The sequence below is a fragment of the Gallus gallus genome, chromosome 9 (assembly GCF_016699485.2).
Source record: "Gallus gallus isolate bGalGal1 chromosome 9, bGalGal1.mat.broiler.GRCg7b, whole genome shotgun sequence".
NCBI lineage: Eukaryota > Metazoa > Chordata > Aves > Galliformes > Phasianidae > Gallus > Gallus gallus.
In genome coordinates this window covers 1,110,849-1,131,053 of record NC_052540.1, presented here as the reverse complement: position 1 = coordinate 1,131,053, position 20,205 = coordinate 1,110,849, and the positions used below count along the sequence as shown (strand labels likewise).

The window sequence follows — 20,205 nt, the reverse complement described above, 5'->3', positions numbered from 1 at the left end:
GCGGCCGGATGCCGCCTCCCCGACGTCTCGCGAGATCTTCGCCGCCAAAGCGCGTTCGCGGACTTCACCCGCCAGCAGCCCCCGCGAGCTGCGTTCGCGGCCAATAGTGTGCGGGAACGAAGCGGGGGGCGGGACGGACCAGAGCCAATCCGCCGTGGGCAGCGGCGGCGGCGGAAGCACAGCTCGGTTCTGGGCGCCGGCGGCGCGCAGCGAGAGTCGGGGCCGCGCCCCGGGGCAGGTACCGCAGCGGGTAGTGGGCTGTCAGACGCTGAGGGCGGCGATGGGGCCGGCAGCGGGCAGGGAGCGGCGGGGGAACTTGCGCCAGGCGCGGCGCTGCAGACACAGAGCGAAGCGGCGGCGGGGCGGGGCGGGGCGGACCCGGGGCGCCGCGCCGGGCTTAGGACGGACAGAGCGGGGCAGGGCTGCGCTGGGCTGGTAGTGCCGCGCTCCCGAGCACATCCGGGCCCCGCCGGGCGGCTCGGCGGGGCGGGGCGGGGCCTGGCGGCAGGGCGGCCCCCATTGGGCAGCGTCCCGACCCCCCCCCCCCCATTGGTTCGGCGCCTCCTGAGGGCGCTGCTGCGGCCGCTCCTGACTGGCCGCGCGGCGCCGCAACCCATTGGCTGCTGCAGGGGGGCGGGGCGCGAGGGGGCGGAGCCTCTGGCGCCGCGCCCAATGAGTGGGGCGGAACCCGCGGGGTGGGGCGTGCGGTGTGATGCGCGCGGCGCGACGTAACGGCTGTTCTGTCGGTTCTGTCCGCAGGCGGAGATGAGCTCTCAGCAGTTCCCCCGCTCGGGTGCGCCTCCTCCCGGTTTGGGGGCCAACCCGCCCACCGGACCCGCCAGCGGCACCGCCGGACTTATCGCCCCCGCGGCTACGAGTAAGCGGGATGGGGCGGGGCTGTGTGCGGCTCCGGCGGGAGGCGGGGGGGGAGCGGTGGGGACCTTCGGGCCCGCTCGGCTCTCTGTCACTACGGCCCTCAGCGCTCCTCTCCTCTCTGCAGCGAGCGATGAGTCTGTCCGTGACCCCGAGGTGGCTCCCAGGGAGCAGCACCTGGGCCCTGGTGGTCCTGCACCGCCCCGTGAGGAGAAGCAAGAGCCCGTGGTGGTGCGGCCCTACCCGCAGGTGCAGATGTTGGCCCCGCACCACCCTGTGCCCCCTGGGGCCCCAGTGACAGTGGCGGCCCCCCCTGCACATCTGGCACCGGCTGTGCCCCTCTCCTTCTCCGATGGGCTCATGAAGGTAAGGGGGGCGTGGGGGAATGCATTTAAATGAGAAAAGTAATTCAATTACTGATTAGGTTTTTTTTCCCCTCAAGTAGCTCTAGGATAACTGTGGGTGCATTTCTTCTTTTAATCTGTATTAAAACTTGAAGTGCTGAGCAAAAGTCAGGGAGTTCCCTGTTTTCATTGTTTGATCTTTGCTTCTGTGCTCTTATGGCTCTGCATGGAGCTGTTTCATGTGCCGCACTGAGGCCATCCTGTCATCACAGTGTTATCCTGGAGGGGTGGGTTTTTTGCACTCCATAGAGTGACTTCAGGGAAGTCCTAAAGTGTTCTCTCTGCAAGAGTGGATGAGAATATGAAACAAACTGCTGATCTGCAGTATGTAGAGAAAGGCTACAGCCCCAACAGATCCTGTGTGTCACTCATGCTGTGTGTTAAAAGCTGCCTAATTCCAGCACAAAATGTGCTCTTTGTCCTAGGTGAAAATGAAATAGTTTTAAATAGCCAACATCCATCCTTTTCAAACCCCACCCCCTACTTACTTTTGGGCAAAGCTGACTTTCTCCTCCACCTCCAGGAATGGTTTCCCCAACCCTGAGTTGCCACTGGGATTTGGTAGCACTCCTGATACTTCTTTCTTGCAGCCGCCGCTGAAGCCCACCATGCCCAGCCGGCCCATTGCTCCTGCACCACCCTCAACCCTCTCAGCTCCTACAAAGGTTCCTGGACAAGTCACAGTCACCATGGAAAGCAGCATCCCACAGGCTCCAACTATTCCCGTGGCCACCATCAGCGGACAGCAGGTCTGTGCTTTCTGCTACACTCACTGTAAGGTCAGAGCAGTGCAGCACTGGCACAGCAGGTCAAGCTCTTGAAGCAGGAGGGAGGCAGAGAGCAGGCTTCCCTGTCTAGCATCTGCTTGTTGTTGGTCAGTTCTGCTTGGAGCAATATGGTTCAGTTACTGCTGGCTCTTTAGAAAGCTCCTGAGTTGGTGTAATCACCCAACCAACAGTGAGACTGCAATAGGAGAAACATATCCAAACCTGTTACATTCTTTAAATAATTACATTTGAAGATAGTCTGCCAGGATACTCATTGCAAATCCTCTGAAGTGTCAGGGCTTCCACGTAGTGTCCTTAGGAGGATTTGAGTTTGGATATGCTGTTACTTTCATGAATACACATAAAAAGTCCAGCACTGTTAGAAAAGCGAATTCATTTGTTACAGTGTTTGTCAGAGTGCCACTGTTCTTTTGACCTGAACGGCAAGGTGGTAGAGATCTGTGCCTTTAAGGTCACTGGTAGCAGAAGGGACATGTCTCAGGCTGGTGTCTGAGTGTCTGACAGTCTGCTGACAGTCTGCTATGTGCCAAACAGAAAAACAGATCTCTGAAACATTGACATCTTTCCTGTATGGTGTCAGCTGGCTCTGACTTCTCCCTGTTTCTTTACTCCTCTGTAATATTCTTTGTAGCATGTATTTCTACAAAATCTTTTCTGTCTTTAGAAGTCTTGAGGTAATGCTATCAGAATGGCCGTTAAATCTTATCCACAGAGCTCACTGTTTATTTCTTGGTTTATATCTTTAATTCTGCAGGGCCACCCTAGCAACCTGCACCATATTATGGCTACTAATGTGCAGATGTCAATCATCAGAAGTAGTGCTCCTGGGCCTCCTCTACACATTGGAGCTTCCCACCTTCCTCGAGGTAAGGACTGAGCAGTGTGTGGCTGCCTGTTGTGCTCGCCTGCTGGAGCAGTGCACCCGGGCTCTGAAACTCTCCTCACTGCTGATATATGTGGTATTGCAACCTCGGTTGTTCTACTTTTGTGCTGTTAACAGTGAATGCTTTCAAAGAAGAAAAAAAAAAAGCCAAAAAACAAAACCACACTGGTATAGATTGGCCTGTTGTGCAGAATGTCATGTTCTTGGTCGTAAGCATCTCTCACTTAATCACAGTGACATCTGAGCCCTGTACCTACCTGATAGATGATCATTCCAGTATGTGGTTATACATGCTAATATATCGTGTGCATTTGCATTTGCCCTTGGGTTAAATGCTGATGCTAACTCCAGGCTCCTGTCTCCCAGGACTTCAGTTGCTGCAGCTTAAAAAACAGCAGAGCAGCCCTTTAAAAGAAGCTCAGTGCAGTGATTTCTGATTAGTTGCCCTTTGGAAACATTTATGAGTTGGGTCTCCAAGTTTCAGCTGATCTGAATTTCAAAGCACCATTTACATTTTTATTTCCGTTGAGATCCGATATTATTCCATAGCTCAAGGGAAACAAAAATGATGTGTGCAAAGATCTAACCTCATACTAGAGTAGCTGGAAGGACTGCAGCATTATTTGCAGCTGAACTCATTGCATTTGTGGTCACCTGATTCCTGTAGGACAACCAGTGTAAACCTGGGGTTTTCACTTAGAGTGCTTTCTCTCCTCTTGATCTCTTTCTCTCAGCTTGCATGCCACCTTCCATGGTAATTTGAGTCAGGAATGTTTATGCAGTGCAGTCCATCAAATGGTTTCAGGGCTGTTAGCCTTTCAGAGCAGTTTCATGTGATCAGGAGGCAGCAAACTGTGGACACAAAGAAACCACAGCTCTCTGCTGTTGCAGGTTTACAAATTGTTGATGACTTTTTCTCCATTTTTATTTATTGCAGGGAGATTCCTGGTATCAGATAACTTATTTCCCCATTAGCTCAGTAGTCAAGCTGTTTGAATTATTTCTACTGATTTCCTTAGCTAGGAATAGAAAAATACCAGATTTATAACATCAGGTTACTGTAGGGAATGAGAAGCCTCAGTAAACCCAATTCACTTACAATGATGTCTGCCTTTCCCCTTCTATGAATCTAAGTATTTTTGCTACTAACCTGGCTTTTTCAACCAGTGTCATCTTAAAAGGAATACATACCAGCTAACGTAAGAGCCTGTCTCTGCAGTGGTAGTGGAGCCATTTGTATGCGTTATTTAATGTGCTTGGTTTACTTCCCAGGTGCTGCAGCTGCTGCAGTGATGTCCAGTTCAAAAGTAACTACAGTCCTGAGACCAGCATCCCAGCTGCCGAATGCAGCCACAGCTCAGCCAGCAGTTCAGCACATCATTCATCAGCCAATCCAGGCAGGTAGCAGCCAGGCAGCTCTGCAGAACCACCTCCTTCAAGTTCCTCCTGGCACCTCCTTGCAGTCCGTAACCTGTAACTGCATGTTTATTGTCAGCAGCTCTCTTCTAATTCAGTTTGTTGGGCATCCTTTCTGATAGCAAGCTGTGAAATGGTTCCATTAGCCCTGTGCTAACAAGATGGGAGCAGGACATGCTGTAATAGTGGACTTTTAGTCTGAAAGGCCTAGCATGTTGTGCAGATGGGGATTTATTCTTAACTGTATTGATGTACAATAAAAAAATGTATTTTAGTATGCTGCTGAATACCTCAGCTTCCATTTGCATGTAAGAGAAAGACTGTGGGTATCTGCTCTCTGTAAGTGTTCGAGGTTAGGATAAAGGGTCAAATAGCTTCTACTTCATGCTTCAAGATCCCAATGTAATCATCTTTGACTTCCTATATGTGCCTTAGTACGGGGTTTCAGGCTGTTCTGAAGGGGCCTTTGTTTTTTCTCCCAAAATCCTTCAAAAGCACTGCAGTGATTTCTGTTAACCTTCCTGGTCGTTGGTGCCCTCTGTATGTCCTTTAAAAATCAGAATAGATTTGCATAGGAGCTTGCAGATCAAATCAGAAAGATTGACAACATCTTAGAATGCTGAAGCTTAGTGATAAGATCTAAACAAAAAAAGTTATTCTAGGCAAATAACTCCTACTTATTCTCTAAACTGCAGAATTTCTTTTCTGAATGTCTGTTTCTGTTCTTACAGTCTCGTCCGCCTGTGACAACTTCAAGCACTATTCCTCCTGCTGTGGTGGCGACTGTCTCAGCCACAAGAGCTCAGTCTCCTGTTATAACCACAACAGCAGCACACGCTACAGAGTCAACCCTCAGGTAAAGATGATTAAGGCAATTTTTTTGCAGTCTGCAGTGCTCTGACTTTACAGAGGCTGTGGGAGGAGGAAACATACATGTTAGTCATCCTGAGCTGATTATCCTCTGGACGTGGGATGGTACAGTACAAAAATAGGAGTGCTTGCACACTACGGAAGCTTTCAGTTCCGTGAATAAAAGTTACTATAAAGATGAACTGTTGCACTGTGTTACAAGAATGGGTATAACAAATCAGTTGTGAACTGCTGCTTCCTGGAAAGCAGAGTTTCCTGTCTAGGAGCCTGTAGACAGTTCACCCCATCTTTATTATGAAGACACAGTGAAGGGTGACACGTGAATGTTGTAAAGCATTGCTGACAGGAAAGCTTTTATACTGAGCTACTTAGGGTAAACACCTGATGAGGACAGAACAGTGCAGTTTGAGTTCCTTGTGTTGCTTCTCCATGCTTTTGATAGCAGTGCTGTTTTCAAAGAGAAAGAGAAGAAAGCCAGACACATCACTTTATCTTTCAGGTTTAGTATCCACAGAGTTATCTTCATGATTGTTTTTCTCTCCAGCCGGCCCACCCTGTCTATCCAGCAGCACCCACCTTCTGCAGCAATCAGCATCCAGCGGCCTGCACAGCCACGCGATGCGGCCACGCGGATCACGCTGCCATCCCACCCGGCCATAGGAGCACAGAAGCAGCAGCTCCACACCATGGCCCAGGTAGGCTGCAAAGGGGAAACCCTTCTGCCACTTTCGGGCGTTGTTTGAATTTACATCTGGGTGGATAAGATGAAATTAATTTGGAAAAGAATATTATGTTAGAAATTGATGTTCTTTACAGTCCGTGCAGCATGATTCCAAGCTAAGTAAATATCAAAAATGTGGTAGTATTTTAACCTGAAGCTTTTCTGCTTTTAACAGAAAACCATTTTCAGTACTGGTACTCCAGTGGCAGCAGCAACAGTGGCACCTATTTTAGCAACAAATACCATTGCTTCAGCAACCACAGCTGGTGAGTATTCATAATGCTATTGTGAGAGGGTTGTGGGTTGAGGTTTTCTTGTTGTTTCTCTACGCTGAAGTTGGAGCCTGATTAGATTTGAGGGAACCGTCCTTTCTGCTAAAGATTGCATTTGGAAGTGTGTAATTAGAATCCAGGAGAGAAGTTGCTGAGTTCACTAGGGGGTTGTCTGGGCTGAGTTTTTTTGCTCTTTATTTGGATATAGATATACTTATGTGTGATAGAGCCCTGCAGCAATATCTTGTGTGTTCTTTTTTTTTCTTAGGTTCTGTTTCTCACACCCAAGCGCCTACAAGCACCATTGTCACCATGACAATGCCCTCCCATTCTTCCCATGCTACAGCTGTCACAACCTCAAACATCCCAGTTGGTGAGTGATTTCAGTTCCAAGAGAAATGTATACTGGGTACTTTGGTTATACTGTTTATGCCAGCAATGTTTGTGCATTGGCACATCAAGGAGGGGAAGCAAATCAATTCAAGCTGGGAGAAATCAACTAGAAGGTCTGCAGTGGCACAGCTTATTTCAGTGCCAGAAAGAAATAGATGTTCTAGGAGGAATAAGTAATAAAATGGCTCATTAGCTTACGCAATTGAATTTTCAGACAAATGTAGGCTTTTTGGCATTTGAGAACCTGCGCTGTATGTGCTAGGAGTTGTAACTGCTTGGTGATAGGGCTGTCTTAGCTGGTTTCTGTAAGTTCCTTCCCATGATTCCTGAGGCATTGAGGCTAGTGTATTCATCTGAAGGTAAAACAGCTGAAGCCTAAAAATGGCAAGCTTATTTGCCTGGAAGTGTAGTCTGCATGAGATGTTTCCAACAGAACTACTTAAGTTTCCCTAGTTCATCTCCTCTGTTCTTCTGCCCACTTCCTTTTGTTGTTCCCTTGAGACTTCTTAATATCTTTCCTACCACGAATTTGCCTCTGTGTATATGGTAGGCAAATATATTTCATTTCCCTTGGTGTGTGTCAAGTTCTGCTTTGAAAATGTTGATAAATAAATAATTGACAGCAGGAAGGATTGAGCTGATCATTGGAAGGAGAAGAGTAACTTCACCTTTTAGCAATTAGAAGTTACATACACACTTATAATGTCTTAGAATTCTGAAACGAATGGAAAAAATGTAAGATGGATTTGTTTAGTTTTCTATGTTTCTTCTTAGCCTGCTCTGATGGTTGGTGACCCTGCATATATAGCTGGGGGGTTGAAACTGGGTGATCATTATGGTCCTTTTCAACCTAGGCCATTCTATGATTCTTCCTATTGAAGCAATGTATCATCACTGTGGATAGGAAATGATTGGAGGTTGGGGGTATCTTGGGAGTGGGGTTTGTGGTTTGGGTAGGTTTTCTTGCTTGTTTTTGTGTGGGTTTTTTTCACTGTGGTTTGGTTCTGTTATTTTGTTTTTATTTTTGTTGGGTTTTTTTGGGGGGGGAGGGGGAGAACTAATTTTGACTCTGCAGCATCTACCAGCTTTTTCTCTGACTGATGACACGTTTGTCTTTATGCAGCTAAAGTGGTTCCTCAGCAAATCACACATACTTCTCCCCGGATTCAGTCCGATTATACAGCAGAGAGGAGTAACCTCATACCCCTCTCTAGTCACCGGGCGTCTCCAAACCCAGTAGCAATGGAAACCAGGAATGACAACAGGTGGGGAAATAACATCTCTATGAATAAGGGAGTACGGGTAGTTTCTGAGTACCTTTGCTGCTTGTGTGGGCTCTGATACCCCAGGGAACAAGTCCTGAGAAAAAATTGGTAGTTCTGAATTAATCACAAGAGTTAATAAATGTGATAGCTTATGACAGACAAGATGACAAAACTTGGGCAGCGACCCAAAGACAGGAGTTGAAGGCAAGCAGATTAAGTGGTATAACACTTGTTGTTCTTGCTGCCTGCAGGCAGTCGGTGCCTGTCCAGTTCCAGTACTTCCTACCGACCTACCCGCCCTCTGCCTACCCACTGACTGCGCACACCTACACCCCCATCACCAGCTCGGTGTCCACCATCCGCCAGTACCCAGGTGAGGAGCTGTGGGTGAGCTCGTGATGCTTTGCTCAGTTGTTTGTCTACCAACTTCAGCACTGGGAGCAGCTGAGAGGCTTGTATGTTCTGTTCTGGTAACTTGGCACAGAGTGAGTCTGACTTCTTGTTGGCTGAGGGCAAAGCATGAGCAAAAGGAACACTTAGCTACTTCAGAGGCCTACTAAATACAGCTAATAACCATTTTGTTGTGAGTTTCACACTTGATATCCAGAAGCTTGTCTCTTTAAAGTTTCAGATGTCACAAATCAAAAACAAGTAAGTTCTTCCAAGCCAAATGAGCTCGTTCTGCATCTTCATTCCGTAATGTTCTGAGAAGCCCATTTTTGATAGCTTTTCATATGAACATACAGTCTGAGAGAGAAGCATGAGCTGAAGACAGAAAACAAGTTACATTGCAAGCTCTTGCTGTTCTATTTACAAGAGTCAGGTAATAACCAGTTTGAATTGTTGCAGTAGTTTGCAGAGAGAGGAAAAAAAAAAAGAATCACATATAATGTGGGCCAACACAGTCATCCCAAACTAAGATTATTCTCTTGAGACAAAAACTTGGAGCATTTTACCACGCTGAGTAGCTTAGGACAGATGTGGTGATTTCCACAATCTAAACTCTTAAGAAGATGCCTAATTTGGGTTTTCATAGTGTCTGCTGGTAGCATGTTACTCTTGACCAGTACAGTGGCCTTGGAGGGACGTGGAGGTTGCAAAGTCCATTTGCTGACTGGGAAAATATGCGTAGGGAATTGATGTGTTACTGGGGCTTCTTTGTCAATGGCATTGAAAGTTGCCATTGAAATTAAAGTTTCAGGTCTTGACTGTAAGTCATGGGCTTCAGGATGATCAAATGAGTTGGGATAGGGACAGAGGGGCTTCTTTCTGTACCTTCCTGCACTTTGTCTGGAATTGCTCTGAAGGAGAGCGCACACATGAGCAGTGTTACTGGGAGCTGACAGCTGTGGTTGAATGGTTTCAGAGCCCTGGATAGAAATGCTTTGTTTGTCCTGCACTCAGCTGGTAGGAGGGAGAACAGCAGTGTGCTGCTGGGCTGCAAGGACAGATGTCACAGCAGTCATTTATACTGCCACAGGAACATCATGCGAGTCCACAGAGCAGACCATTAGGAGTTGCAGTATTGGTGGCATATTGGGCCAATGATAGGCTAACACTCATTTTTTAAAAAAGATGACCATTCTTCACTGATGGAGATATTTTGATTATTACATTGATTTGAAGCATCAATTCAAGGTATTAATGAGGGCAGTAACTGGTGACAACTAGAAGCAGAGAACATGGTACGAGGAGGGATGCAAACCTATGCTGAGGACAGCCATGGAGGACTTAGTCTCCTCTCTATACTTCTAGCTTCTTAAACATCACTGAGCTGAGGGGTACCCACATGCTTTGTGGAAGGATGTCAGCTTTGGCTTTCCAAGAGCCAGTTGTGTTTACACAGTCTCCAAAATGATTTTGTTGGATGGACAGTTCTGCAACAAGTGTTTCACCTAGAGGACCCCTAGCAGAAGGGGTAAGCAGAAGCCATTTCCATGGTCCTGGTGCTGTATCTTAGTTTTTACAATAGCTGTTTTTAGAGGGACTGGTCAGCACAAGAACTTGATGGAAATCCTGTGACAAAACCAGCTTGTTCAATTGAGAAGGCTCTCAATTGTTACTGGACAAGCTCAGTGTTGCAAGTTAGCACTTCATTCTGTGCATGGCTGCAGAAATGATGTTGCTGTTCTGTGACATTTGGAGCTCTGAAGAACTACAGGTAGTCCAATGTGGCTGCTAAATGATCCCTGTGAGAAGTGCAGCACACCTTATGGGAGATCTGGAAAGATGCAACCGTAGTTGTTTAGAACTGTACGTTCAAATGAACTAGTGGAACTTCTAAGGATAGGTGCATCACTGGGAACGCCACAAAGATTTTGTGTTCGTTTTAGCAGTGGGATACAGCCTGTAATTGCCTGTTCTGAGTCAGATAAGATTGTATTCTGGGTTAGAACAGTTTGTCCAGCTGTGCGAAGGGGAACTGTTTTGTTAATATGGTTAGAGGTGTGGGAAGTGAGCTGTGTTTTAAGGTGCTTACACTTGAGTCTGTCTTCTCCGCATGCTTTTGTGCAGTCAAAGATGTTAATTTTCTTAATTGATGTAATGAGTTCTGTGGAAGTCTGTATTTTGAAAAGAATTCCTTTAGGCTTCTAGTGTTTTTAAGCAGGAAAGGTGCCAACTATTGGTACTTAGAAGCTTTGTGTAAAAATAGGCAATGAAAAAATACTCCAGTGAGCAAGAATAGCACACAGATTGCTGAGACTGAAACATAACCTTAGCCTAACTTTAAGGCTAACCTTGATCTTCATTGTTGTAATATGGGGTGGGGGTGAAAAAATAAAAAAGTAATATTAAATTATTCTAGCAGACAACATGGCCTCTCTACTCTCAAACTCCATTCCTGCTTTGAGCAGGCTGGCAAGCTAACTATCAGAAGAGCAGTCTTTGGGAGTACCTATGGGGTGAGACGTGGTGGGGCTGAAGTGCCAGGCCAGGCGTGACAGGCTGTCCATGTTGCTGCCCACAGTTTCAGCCCAGGCACCCAACTCGGCCATCACGGCGCAGACAGGCGTGGGGGTGGCATCCACTGTGCACCTCAACCCCATGCAGCTGATGACTGTGGATGCATCCCATGCCCGCCACATCCAGGGCATCCAGCCAGCGCCCATCAGTGCCCAGGGCATCCAGCCAGCGCCCATCGGCGCCCAGGGCATCCAGCCAGCACCAATTGGGACTCAAGGACTGCACCCAGCTGCACCCATTGGCACGCAGGGGCTGCAGCCAGCACCCATCAGCGCTCAGCAGCCACAGGCTGACACCAAGACCTCAGGTGAGTGGACAGAACCCATAACTCCTGTACAGTGCTCTGCCTCAAGGGGTTTCTTTAACTCTGGATTATGACATGTGGTGGATCTTGAGCAGCCCCAAAGCTCAACACCAAATACATCCCTGTGAATGTTCTCCTTCACTAAATACTTAGTGAATGCAATTCATTAGTTTTCTTCAGGCACACAGGGTAGAATATATGGGTAGCATTGGATGGGTTATGTGAGCAGCAAAAACTTGACAGTGCATGAGCTTCAACAGTTCTCTTCGGTACAGCCTTGTGGGAAGAGCCACTTACAAGCAGATGCTCACTGAACTGTTGCAGCTGTGTGTTGAGTCACTGCAGCAGTAAAACATGGCAAGGTACCTCCAGTTTAGACTGTGATCAAAAACCCTTTTTCATGAGGAAGGGTTGGTCTGATCAAATCCCAGTGATGGACTGAAGGAAGGGAAAATGGCAGCCAAGAGCATCCACTGTTTGCAGTGCTGGCAGATACCAGTGTGACTCCCTGCCTTGTTCTGCATGTTTGTTTTCCTAGCAGGGCTTGGCAAGAAGCTCAGAATATGAGCAGAGCTGCCAGCTCACTTACAAAGTTCTACGTTGCTCTGTGGCCTCCACCAGCAGAACCAGTTGTGTTGGTGATCTCCCTAGCAATTTCTGTGTCTTCCATTTCTTCTGGAAAAAGTATTCCTTTAGCCAGCAGTTGTTAGACAAGGGTAGTTATTATCTGCTCAGTAGCAGGCCTGGTTAGCAGCTTGCTAGTAGTTGGGGCGTTAGTTGTGAAGTAGTCTGAAAGCACTGCAGCTAAATATCAAGGGAGTCAAAGGAACAGAGACAGCATGTGTTCTGCAGACACCTGCTTTGTTGTCAAACCTCCCTCAGTAACTATTCCTTTTTCCTCCTGTCTTCTCTCTTCTCTGCCAACGTCCATCCTTCCCAGCAGTAGTCCTGGCAGATGGAGCCACCATTGTAGCCAACCCTATTAGCAACACCTTCAACACTGCTTCTGCAGCAACTACAGTTGTACAGACGCACAGCCAGAGTGCCAGTGCCCCAGCACAGGGCTCTTCCCCACGCCCGAGCATCCTCCGGAAGAAACCAACCACGGATGGGTGAGTAAGATTGAAGGGGGGGCACAGAAATGAGACCTCTGTTCAATCTAGCCCATCTACATGGAAGTATTTTAATGCAGATAGGAAAAGTTTTGGCAGTAATACAGTCAGCAGTGGTTGCAAGTGACCTGCTGATCTGTGAAACACACTTTCTTCTCCTCCAGGACAGATCATAGCTGCTTTGTCCTCTCTTCAGTAAGATGTCTCTAGCTTTTAAAAGTGACCTTTAAAGGGAAAGTGGTTTTTGTTAATCTAAGCAAGAAAGCCTCAAATCCAAAGAGGTCAATTACTAAAATTGGAAATCTATGCTTTGATTTCAATGCTTTTCTTGGAAGAGTCTGTGGATGAATAGTAAGGATGGATTAGTACCCTGCTGTGAAAACTGATTAGGAAAAGGGGAGGGAATCACTTAAAATACTTCATGTTCTCTGGCTTAATTTTAAATGCCTGAATAAAAGAGGCAGGAGAAAGCATTAGAATTAACAATCCATTTCCTCCTGATTAATGACTGAAAATGTTTGGAGCTGGTATGTCCTATGAGGCTAAAATAGTTCTTTTTTTTTTTTTTCATTTGGGTGGAAACCTTTAAGGCAGAGAAGTTGCAAGCTGTAAAACTGAGGCATAAATTAAAGAAGCAGATGTAGATCACCGAAGAATGTTTCCATTTGAGAAGCTGATTATTTGGAAAACAATCTCTCTTTCCGCCTGGCAGGGGACTGAAAAGTTCCTTAAAAGTTTTTCTGAGCGCAGCACTGAGCTGTCTTAACATCCACATGCAGGGTTTGGAGATCCTGGAGCCAGACTTTGACACAGTCTACTCCAACTAAGTGAAGCAGCTGCCTGTCTTAGTGCTGCACTGTTTAGTTCCAGATAGTTTGCTCTGTCTTGGGGTTGTGCAGGATGCTGGCGTGGCCAGATCTCCCTCTCCCCCCCCCCGCCCCCCCCAATCTCCCACATCTGGAGCCTGGCAATCTCAATAAGATGCCCAGACTGGCAAGGTGAAAGTAAGGCTGGTATTTCTGGAGAAACCCCAAATGCAAGGGAGTCTCAGCCAGAGCAGCTGATCTCTTATCTTTAAAGAAAATAAAACTTAGAGGCTTGGTTAAAAACAAGACTTTCTGTAGCAGATTAGAGTGAGTGCATGCAGAGACAGATCTGACTCCTATCCTGGATTTGGCAAGAGAGGATTGATTCCTTTACTTTCAGTGGTATTTATCTTCACGTCAGAGGTGAGAACTCTAGATCTGCCCTTGTCTTACAGCCTGGCAGTCCGGAAAAGCTTAATTCCACCTCAGCCACCTGAAGTAGCGAGCACACGTGTTGAGAATACCATGCGAAGCACGTCTGGATCACCGAGGCCTGCTGGGTAAGGCAGAGAGAAAACCAACTGCATCGTACTAACTTGTTTTGTGTGTCTGATTTGTGGTGTTTGGGCACTGAAGTGCTTTCTTTCGTGAAAGGTGTTTTATATTTGTCAGTGTGATGATTTTGAATGGACGTAATTCTGTTCTGAAGCTGAGGCAGTAGGCTTCTAAAGGATATGGTTACGAGCTTGGGTGGGGGTAGTGACAAGAAAATCACCATGTTGTGTTAAAGGCTGTGCTGTAGAACTTTTCTCTATAGTTCTTTGATATTAAATCTAAAGGAAGTTGAATGGATCTTCTACCTGCTTCAGTTGTATCCAGTGGCTTTCTAATTCATTGCTTTAAAACTACTAGCCCACAGTGTGCACTCTCACAGAAAGGATAAGGGGCAGTACAGCTTTGGGTAAACATTCTTTTTGTTTGCGTTGTGAAACTGTATTGCTCCTTTTGCAAGCGCTTTGAAGCCATCTGGAGTCAGTTGTGAGATTTGCTTGTACGTTAGGAGAGAACAGCACCTTAGACAAAGGGGTTAGAAGAGAGCACAGCTGAGATGACACCTTCTCCTGCTACTACAGTCATTACCCCGCCAGGTGTTACTGTACAGGAAAGAATTGATCTGAGTCCAGCTGGGCCCATTTGCTTTGTGCTAGAAGGTTATGACCGAGATGCAGTTGACATCAGTTTGTTTTACTTTTCTTTTCAATGTCACAGTGCCAAGCCAAAACCTGAGATTCACGTGTCCATGGCCACTCCCGTCACAGTCTCCATGGAGGCAGTGTCCAACCAAGGCAGCGAGCAGCCCACCATTGCAGTCCCTCCTTCCTCCCAGCAGCCCCCTTCTGCCATTCCAACCATCATTGCCGCAGCCAGCCCCACCTCGCAGCCTGCAGCAGCTCTGTCCACCATTCCAGGAGCCGTCCCAGCTGCTCCACCAACTTCTACCACAATTGTGGCTGCACCCGCTCCTCCAGCAACCATGAGCGGGGCCCTTTCAGCAGTGCTGGGACCTGTGGTGCCAGAGATAAAAATCAAAGAGGAAGTGGAACCTATGGACATAATGCGACCGGTATCTGGTAGGTTGTTTTTAAGCATCAAGGTGTTTCTCTTGTTGAGACAGTGGAGAAATTGGGATTTCAACACAAGCAACCTGAAAATGGAATGACATCTCTGTCATGGTAGCACAGAACACAAGTTAAATGGTTCCTTCATGCCATAATGGTTTCAAGCTGCGCCAGGGAAGGTTCAGGCTGGACGTTAGGAAATACTGCTTCTCTGAAAGGGTGGTCAGGCACTGGAATGGGCTGCCCAGAGAGGTGGTGGAGTCACCGAGCCTGGTGGTGTTCAAAGAGCGTTTGGATGTTGTGTTGAGGGACATGGTTTAGTGAGAACCATTGGTGATGGGTGAATGGTTGGACTGGATGATCCTGTGGGTCTTTTCCAACCTTAGCGATTCTATGATTCTTTCTTACAGTTCTCTTCCCTGTCTACTGCTTTTCAGTATAGAACAAGGGACTTGGTTTTGGTGGCATGACGTGCTATAAAATATGATATGCTGTATGAGTAGAGTATGAAGTCTTAATGGCCCAGTAAATACAATGGAAAGCAAAGATTTAGGTTAAGCTGACACCAGTTAGTAACTCCTAGAAGGAAAGGGCACTGCAGTGTCTGAGAGGGTTCCTGTCTCAAGTACTAAGAACTGCAGAATAGCAACTAGGTGAGCATCTCTTAAGTTCTTATTTGCCATCTCCTTGATCTCCTGTGGAAACCACTTGGGGTTGGGACTGCTTTCTTCATTTTCAAACAATCTAGTTGCAAAGAGTCTATGAATTGCGTGCTTAGAACACTGTCAGCAGCAGTGCCAGTATAATACAAATCAGTACAGTTAATCTCAGTTGAGATTTCATCCCAGAAATTCTGCTGTGTATTACATGGCATACTTGCTTCAGTCATGGCTGATTGAGCTCTTCCCTGCAAATGTAAAGGATTATTATTCCCTCAGGCTCCTGCTGCTGTGCTGCCAAGCTCCAGAAGTGTGTTGATTTGTACAGTAACCTTCTGACTTCGACTGTTGACTTGGCAATACAAGTACACTTGCAAGGAGAGCGCTGCAGTCATGGTTTGACTACATCTGACTCTATCTGCATTGCAAAGGGGACTTGCCTGTTTTTGACTGTGATCTGTGGTGAAACATCAATTCAAAGATGTTTTCTTTACTTACCATGTGGGAGATATTAGCATGGATTCATTTTCAATAGCATTCAACTGCTGCAAGCCTTGAAGATGACGGAACTGAGTGAGAACAGTCTCTTGTCATTCTTTGTTCTGAGGATCTTAGAATACAGGCATTGTCCTAGTGATGGGTCCTGGCTTAGTATCTGGCCTCATACACAAAGAGCTGAACTGCATCTGGTGGAATCCATACTTCTCACAATGCACTGAAAGGAGATGGTGTTAAAACATGGTACTGCTACCTCTATGCTACTGATAGTTGAGGTTCTTCTCCTTTCTCTCCTCCCAGCAGTCCCTCCATTGACTACAAGTACTGTCTCTCCATCTTTGGCATTGCTGGCCAACAACCTTTCGATGCCTCCAAGTGATTTGCCACCTGGTGCCTCCCCAAGGAAAAAACCCCGTAAGCAGCAGCATGTCATCTCCACAGAGGAAGGGGACATGATGGAAACGAACAGCACTGATGATGAGAAATCTACTGCCAAAAGCTTGCTGGTGAAGGCAGAGAAGCGCAAGTCTCCTCCCAAGGAATATATAGGTAATGTCACCTCTGACGCTTCTCTCCTATTTGAATGTTTGTATTTACCCATTCTCTTGTCTCAAGGAAAGCACGCTGTAATTCTCCTGCTTACAAAATATAAACATACAAACTCCAAGTACCTGCTCCTCTGTATAGTGATGTTTGGGAGAATGACCTTTCTCCACACAGCGTCACTTTGTACGACAGTGCCTACCTGTTTTCTGTCACAATTGCTGTCATGCTGATCTCCCACGTTCACCTGCTTCATGATAGTAACGCAGCTATTTGTGAATCCTTTTGTAGATGAAGAAGGTGTAAGGTATGTCCCTGTGCGTCCCAGGCCGCCCATCACATTGCTCCGCCACTACCGCAATCCTTGGAAAGCTGCCTACCACCACTTCCAGAGATACAGTGATGTCCGAGTGAAAGGTCAGTCTGCTGCCTGCACTCGGGCACACGGATGGTGCCTGAGAAACAGTCTTGGCTGGCTGATGTTGATAAGCAACCCCACAAGAAGGCTTTGCTCACAGTTTGGAAAACAAGTGTTGGTCACGTGAGCTAATGACTTTGTCAGCTAGATGTTGCTGAAATCTTTTCTCTTGAGACTGAGAAGAAAAGGGAAGGACTTTGTATGGTATCAGACACGATTCTGTCTGTCTAATTACTTCTGTTACTGAGAAGTGGATTTACGTGCAAGAATAGAAACTGCCTAAAGAAATTCTTAAGCAGATTATATGGCGATAGGCTATGGCTTAGCACTCAAATTTTCTTACTACCTAACAATCCTGCCAATGTAATCAAAAACGTTCCCTATTCAGAGTAACGAGTCTTAGGAGCTAACAGATGGGTCTGGTGGGTTTCCATGGAATGTTTGTTCTAGTAAGAGGAAAATTGAGATCAGATTCTGTCCTTTGGGCTTCTTGGCTTATGTCAGAATTTATAAGCAGATTGGGTTTTTCAGCTGTGTAAAGACGTGAAGGAAGGAGCAGATATGTATTTCAGCAGTGTGGGATGGGCTGCTTGCTTCTTCATGTAGGGTGTTTGAAACAACACTGCCTTTTTGAAAAAGAAAATAAACAAACAAAAAAGCATTGAAAACAACAACAAAAAAATCTGAAAACACAGATAACCCATTGATGAGCGAGAGCAGCCTTCAGGTAACATGGCAGATGAGTAGTTATTTTCCTGTCTCAATCGAAGCGTTGCTGACTCTTATTTAATAGGATGTATGGAAAGCAGGAGCTAGGTTAAAGCTTTTGTTTGAGAACAGAGGCCTGGTGGACTCCTAAAACTTCAACGTATATTTGTGTTTTTTGGTGACAGAAGAGAAGAAAGCTATGCTACAGGAGATTGCCAATCAGAAGGGTGTATCCTGCCGTGCACAAGGGTGGAAGGTCCATCTCTGTGCGGCACAGCTGCTGCAGTTGGTAGGTGCATGGGACGTGCCAGCTGTCTGTACTGTGGGGAAGACGGAGTTCTGCAAGGCAGGATGTTTGCACAAACTCAGTACATGCTCACCTGACACAGGGATGCCATAAGCTGGTGTGTGGCGCCCAAAGGGAGTGGGACATGCTTTCCCCTTTCTCAGGAATGTGGCATAAGTGGCTTGAAAACTTAGTGTTGATTTTGATCCAGACATAAGAGCTGATGTATTTTGTACAGATGATCAAAATTGGCAACTCCCTCCTGCTGATGCACAGGTCTGAAGAAGCGTCTGTTTGGGATGGTGCGGCTGATCTGAGGAGGCAGCACTGATCCACATTCCTGGATGCTTCTGTTTCAGGTTGGGGGTGAGGTAGGTGCTCTGCATTCTAGCACCAAACTCCCCAAAACCTCTGCATTCCTGGAATAGTATTGTGAGAGACAGGGGAAACAGTTCTGGCTAGGTTCCATGTTTGTTCAGAAGTGGAGCGATCCTGTAAATAGGACGTTTAGTAAGAACAATAGTGCCACACTCAACATCAGAGGCTCCATCTTCTGAATTACTAACATGAGCAGCTGAGAGGGGAACAGATTATTGTCTTCTCTGTGTAGATTTCTTAATGTGGGCAGATGTTTTCTGGCCTGGTGGCGAACCTTCTCATGAAGTGCTCTTGTCTTTTAGACAAACCTGGAGCATGATGTGTATGAGAGACTGACTGCCTTACAGGAGGGGCTCATTCCTAAGAAAAAGGCAGCAACTGATGATGACCTGCACCGAATCAATGAGCTGATACAGGTAGGCTCCTATGGCCTCTAAGCTCAGAAGAATTGCTCTACCCTTAGTAATTGTAGCAGGCTATTTTCTAAGTGCTAAATCTGGCTGGAAAAAAAAGATACTTCTGCTGTGTCATTGCTTAATGGTGACTTTATAAAAAGGTAGGGTGTTTGTTCTGACTATTTAGTCTGCTGTTAGTAACGATAGCTTTTCATTTCAGGGGAACATGCAGAGGTGTAAACTTGTGATGGATCAAATCAACGAGGCTCGAGACTCGATGCTGAAGGTCTTGGATCACAAGGATCGTGTCCTGAAGCTTCTGAACAAGAATGGAACTGTCAAGAAAGTATCCAAATTAAAGCGAAAGGAGAAGGTCTAAACCCAGAATAATGACTCTGGAAATGGAGAACATGTACAGAACGGAGTTGAGACCTTTTGTAGTTTGAGTTTATTTTTAAGCAGAGCATCTGAATAAAAAAGGATGAGTTTAGAGAACAGATGGCAACAGATGGACACGTAAAGCCTGGTGACCTGAAGGGATTGTCAGTGATCTGTCATAACAAACAACGCTTTCTCTCAGGCTCATTCCTTTTTAAAGTCTTTGCAGTCCCACTTGTTTAACCCTCCTGCTGTGTCAGTGCCTACTAATTGGAACTAGTGCTGCAGTGTGGTGGGCAGTGCTCTCCTGTAACGCGGCATAGGGGTGAACCGGGTGAGGTACGGTGTGAGCAGACATGGCCATGCTTTAAAGCACTGAACACAACACTGCTTGCTGTTGCCCCATTCAGTTCTTCTGACCTTCCAGTGTCTGAAGGAGCCTTTTAAGACCAGTGCCACTGCACCATGTTCAGAGCCTCCAATGGTTCAAAGTCCCAGCTGTCAATTTAAAAAAGGAAAAAAACAAAAACAAAAAACAAAAGGGGGGTGGGGAGGGAATAATTTCCAAGTGGTTTCTGTAGTGTCTGTGTGTGTCTCTGTGGGTGCTCCGAGATGCTTGTTTTGAAGTCCCTCTTGCAGCAGGGTACTTCCTGTAGCTGGTGTAACGTTAATTTTATGTACCACATCCATCCCAAATATGAATAAAGGACTTGGAGGTTTTTGTATGTGAGCAGTTCGTTTACTTTTGTACCACTGAAACTATCCTACCTTTTCAACTCAAAATCAGATTGAGGCCTTGAAAGGTGCCAGGGGGAGGGAATAAACACGAGGGAGCGGTCACTTGTGCTGAAGAGGGGAGCGGCTCGCGTCGCTGCTCCATGGAGGCCAACATGGCAGCCCCGCTACCACACGCACGCTCCGCGGGGCCGTGAGGGGCTGCACGTCAGCAGCGTCTGACCGTCCCTCAGCGGGCTGCCCGCCAGGTACGACCGTTTCCGGGCAGCTCAGCGGGCTCCAAGCGGCCCAGCCCCGCCCAGCGCCGGGAGCCCTCTCAGCGCTTTCCCGCCCGCGGGCGCGTGAGGCACAGGGCGGGGCTCCCCCCTCACCGCCGCGGAATGGACGTTTCCCGCAATCCCGCGCCCCTCCTCCACGAAGCCGTCACGCCGGCCGCTAGCCAATGGGAGAGCGTTATCCCCGCCACGTGACCGGGGTCTCCCCTCCCCCGCCCTACGGGGTCGAAGCGCGGCCGGGG

The 20,205-nt window shown here is 47.1% G+C and overlaps 1 protein-coding gene across 6 annotated transcripts; it reads left to right on the top strand.

Annotated features, from left to right (window-relative positions):
• Positions 1-140: 140 nt before the first annotated feature.
• On the top strand, positions 141-19,678 carry SAP130 (Sin3A associated protein 130). 6 transcript variants are annotated; one of them, XR_005862088.2, is made up of 21 exons: positions 141-238; positions 760-877; positions 1,001-1,239; positions 1,868-2,026; positions 2,820-2,931; positions 4,221-4,345; positions 5,096-5,220; positions 5,779-5,929; positions 6,131-6,221; positions 6,496-6,600; positions 7,744-7,885; positions 8,137-8,258; positions 10,854-11,156; positions 12,094-12,265; positions 13,527-13,631; positions 14,341-14,702; positions 16,148-16,396; positions 16,682-16,807; positions 17,702-17,805; positions 18,079-18,173; positions 18,483-18,597. XR_005862088.2 is itself a non-coding variant. In NM_001396163.1 (21 exons), the coding sequence occupies exons 2-21, from the start codon at positions 766-768 to the stop codon at positions 18,952-18,954; spliced, it is 3,171 nt and encodes a 1,056-aa protein (NP_001383092.1). In that variant the 5' UTR covers positions 141-238; positions 760-765; the 3' UTR covers positions 18,955-19,678. The 6 variants fall into 6 exon arrangements, 5 of the variants coding, with proteins under 5 accessions (NP_001383092.1, NP_001026472.2, XP_015132352.2 ...); NM_001396163.1 differs by lacking the exon at positions 18,079-18,173 and adding an exon at positions 18,796-19,678 and having other exon boundaries at positions 12,097-12,265; positions 16,151-16,396; positions 18,483-18,596; NM_001031301.2 differs by lacking the exon at positions 18,079-18,173 and adding an exon at positions 18,796-19,678 and having other exon boundaries at positions 12,097-12,265; positions 18,483-18,596.
• The last annotated feature ends 527 nt before the right edge of the window (positions 19,679-20,205 follow it).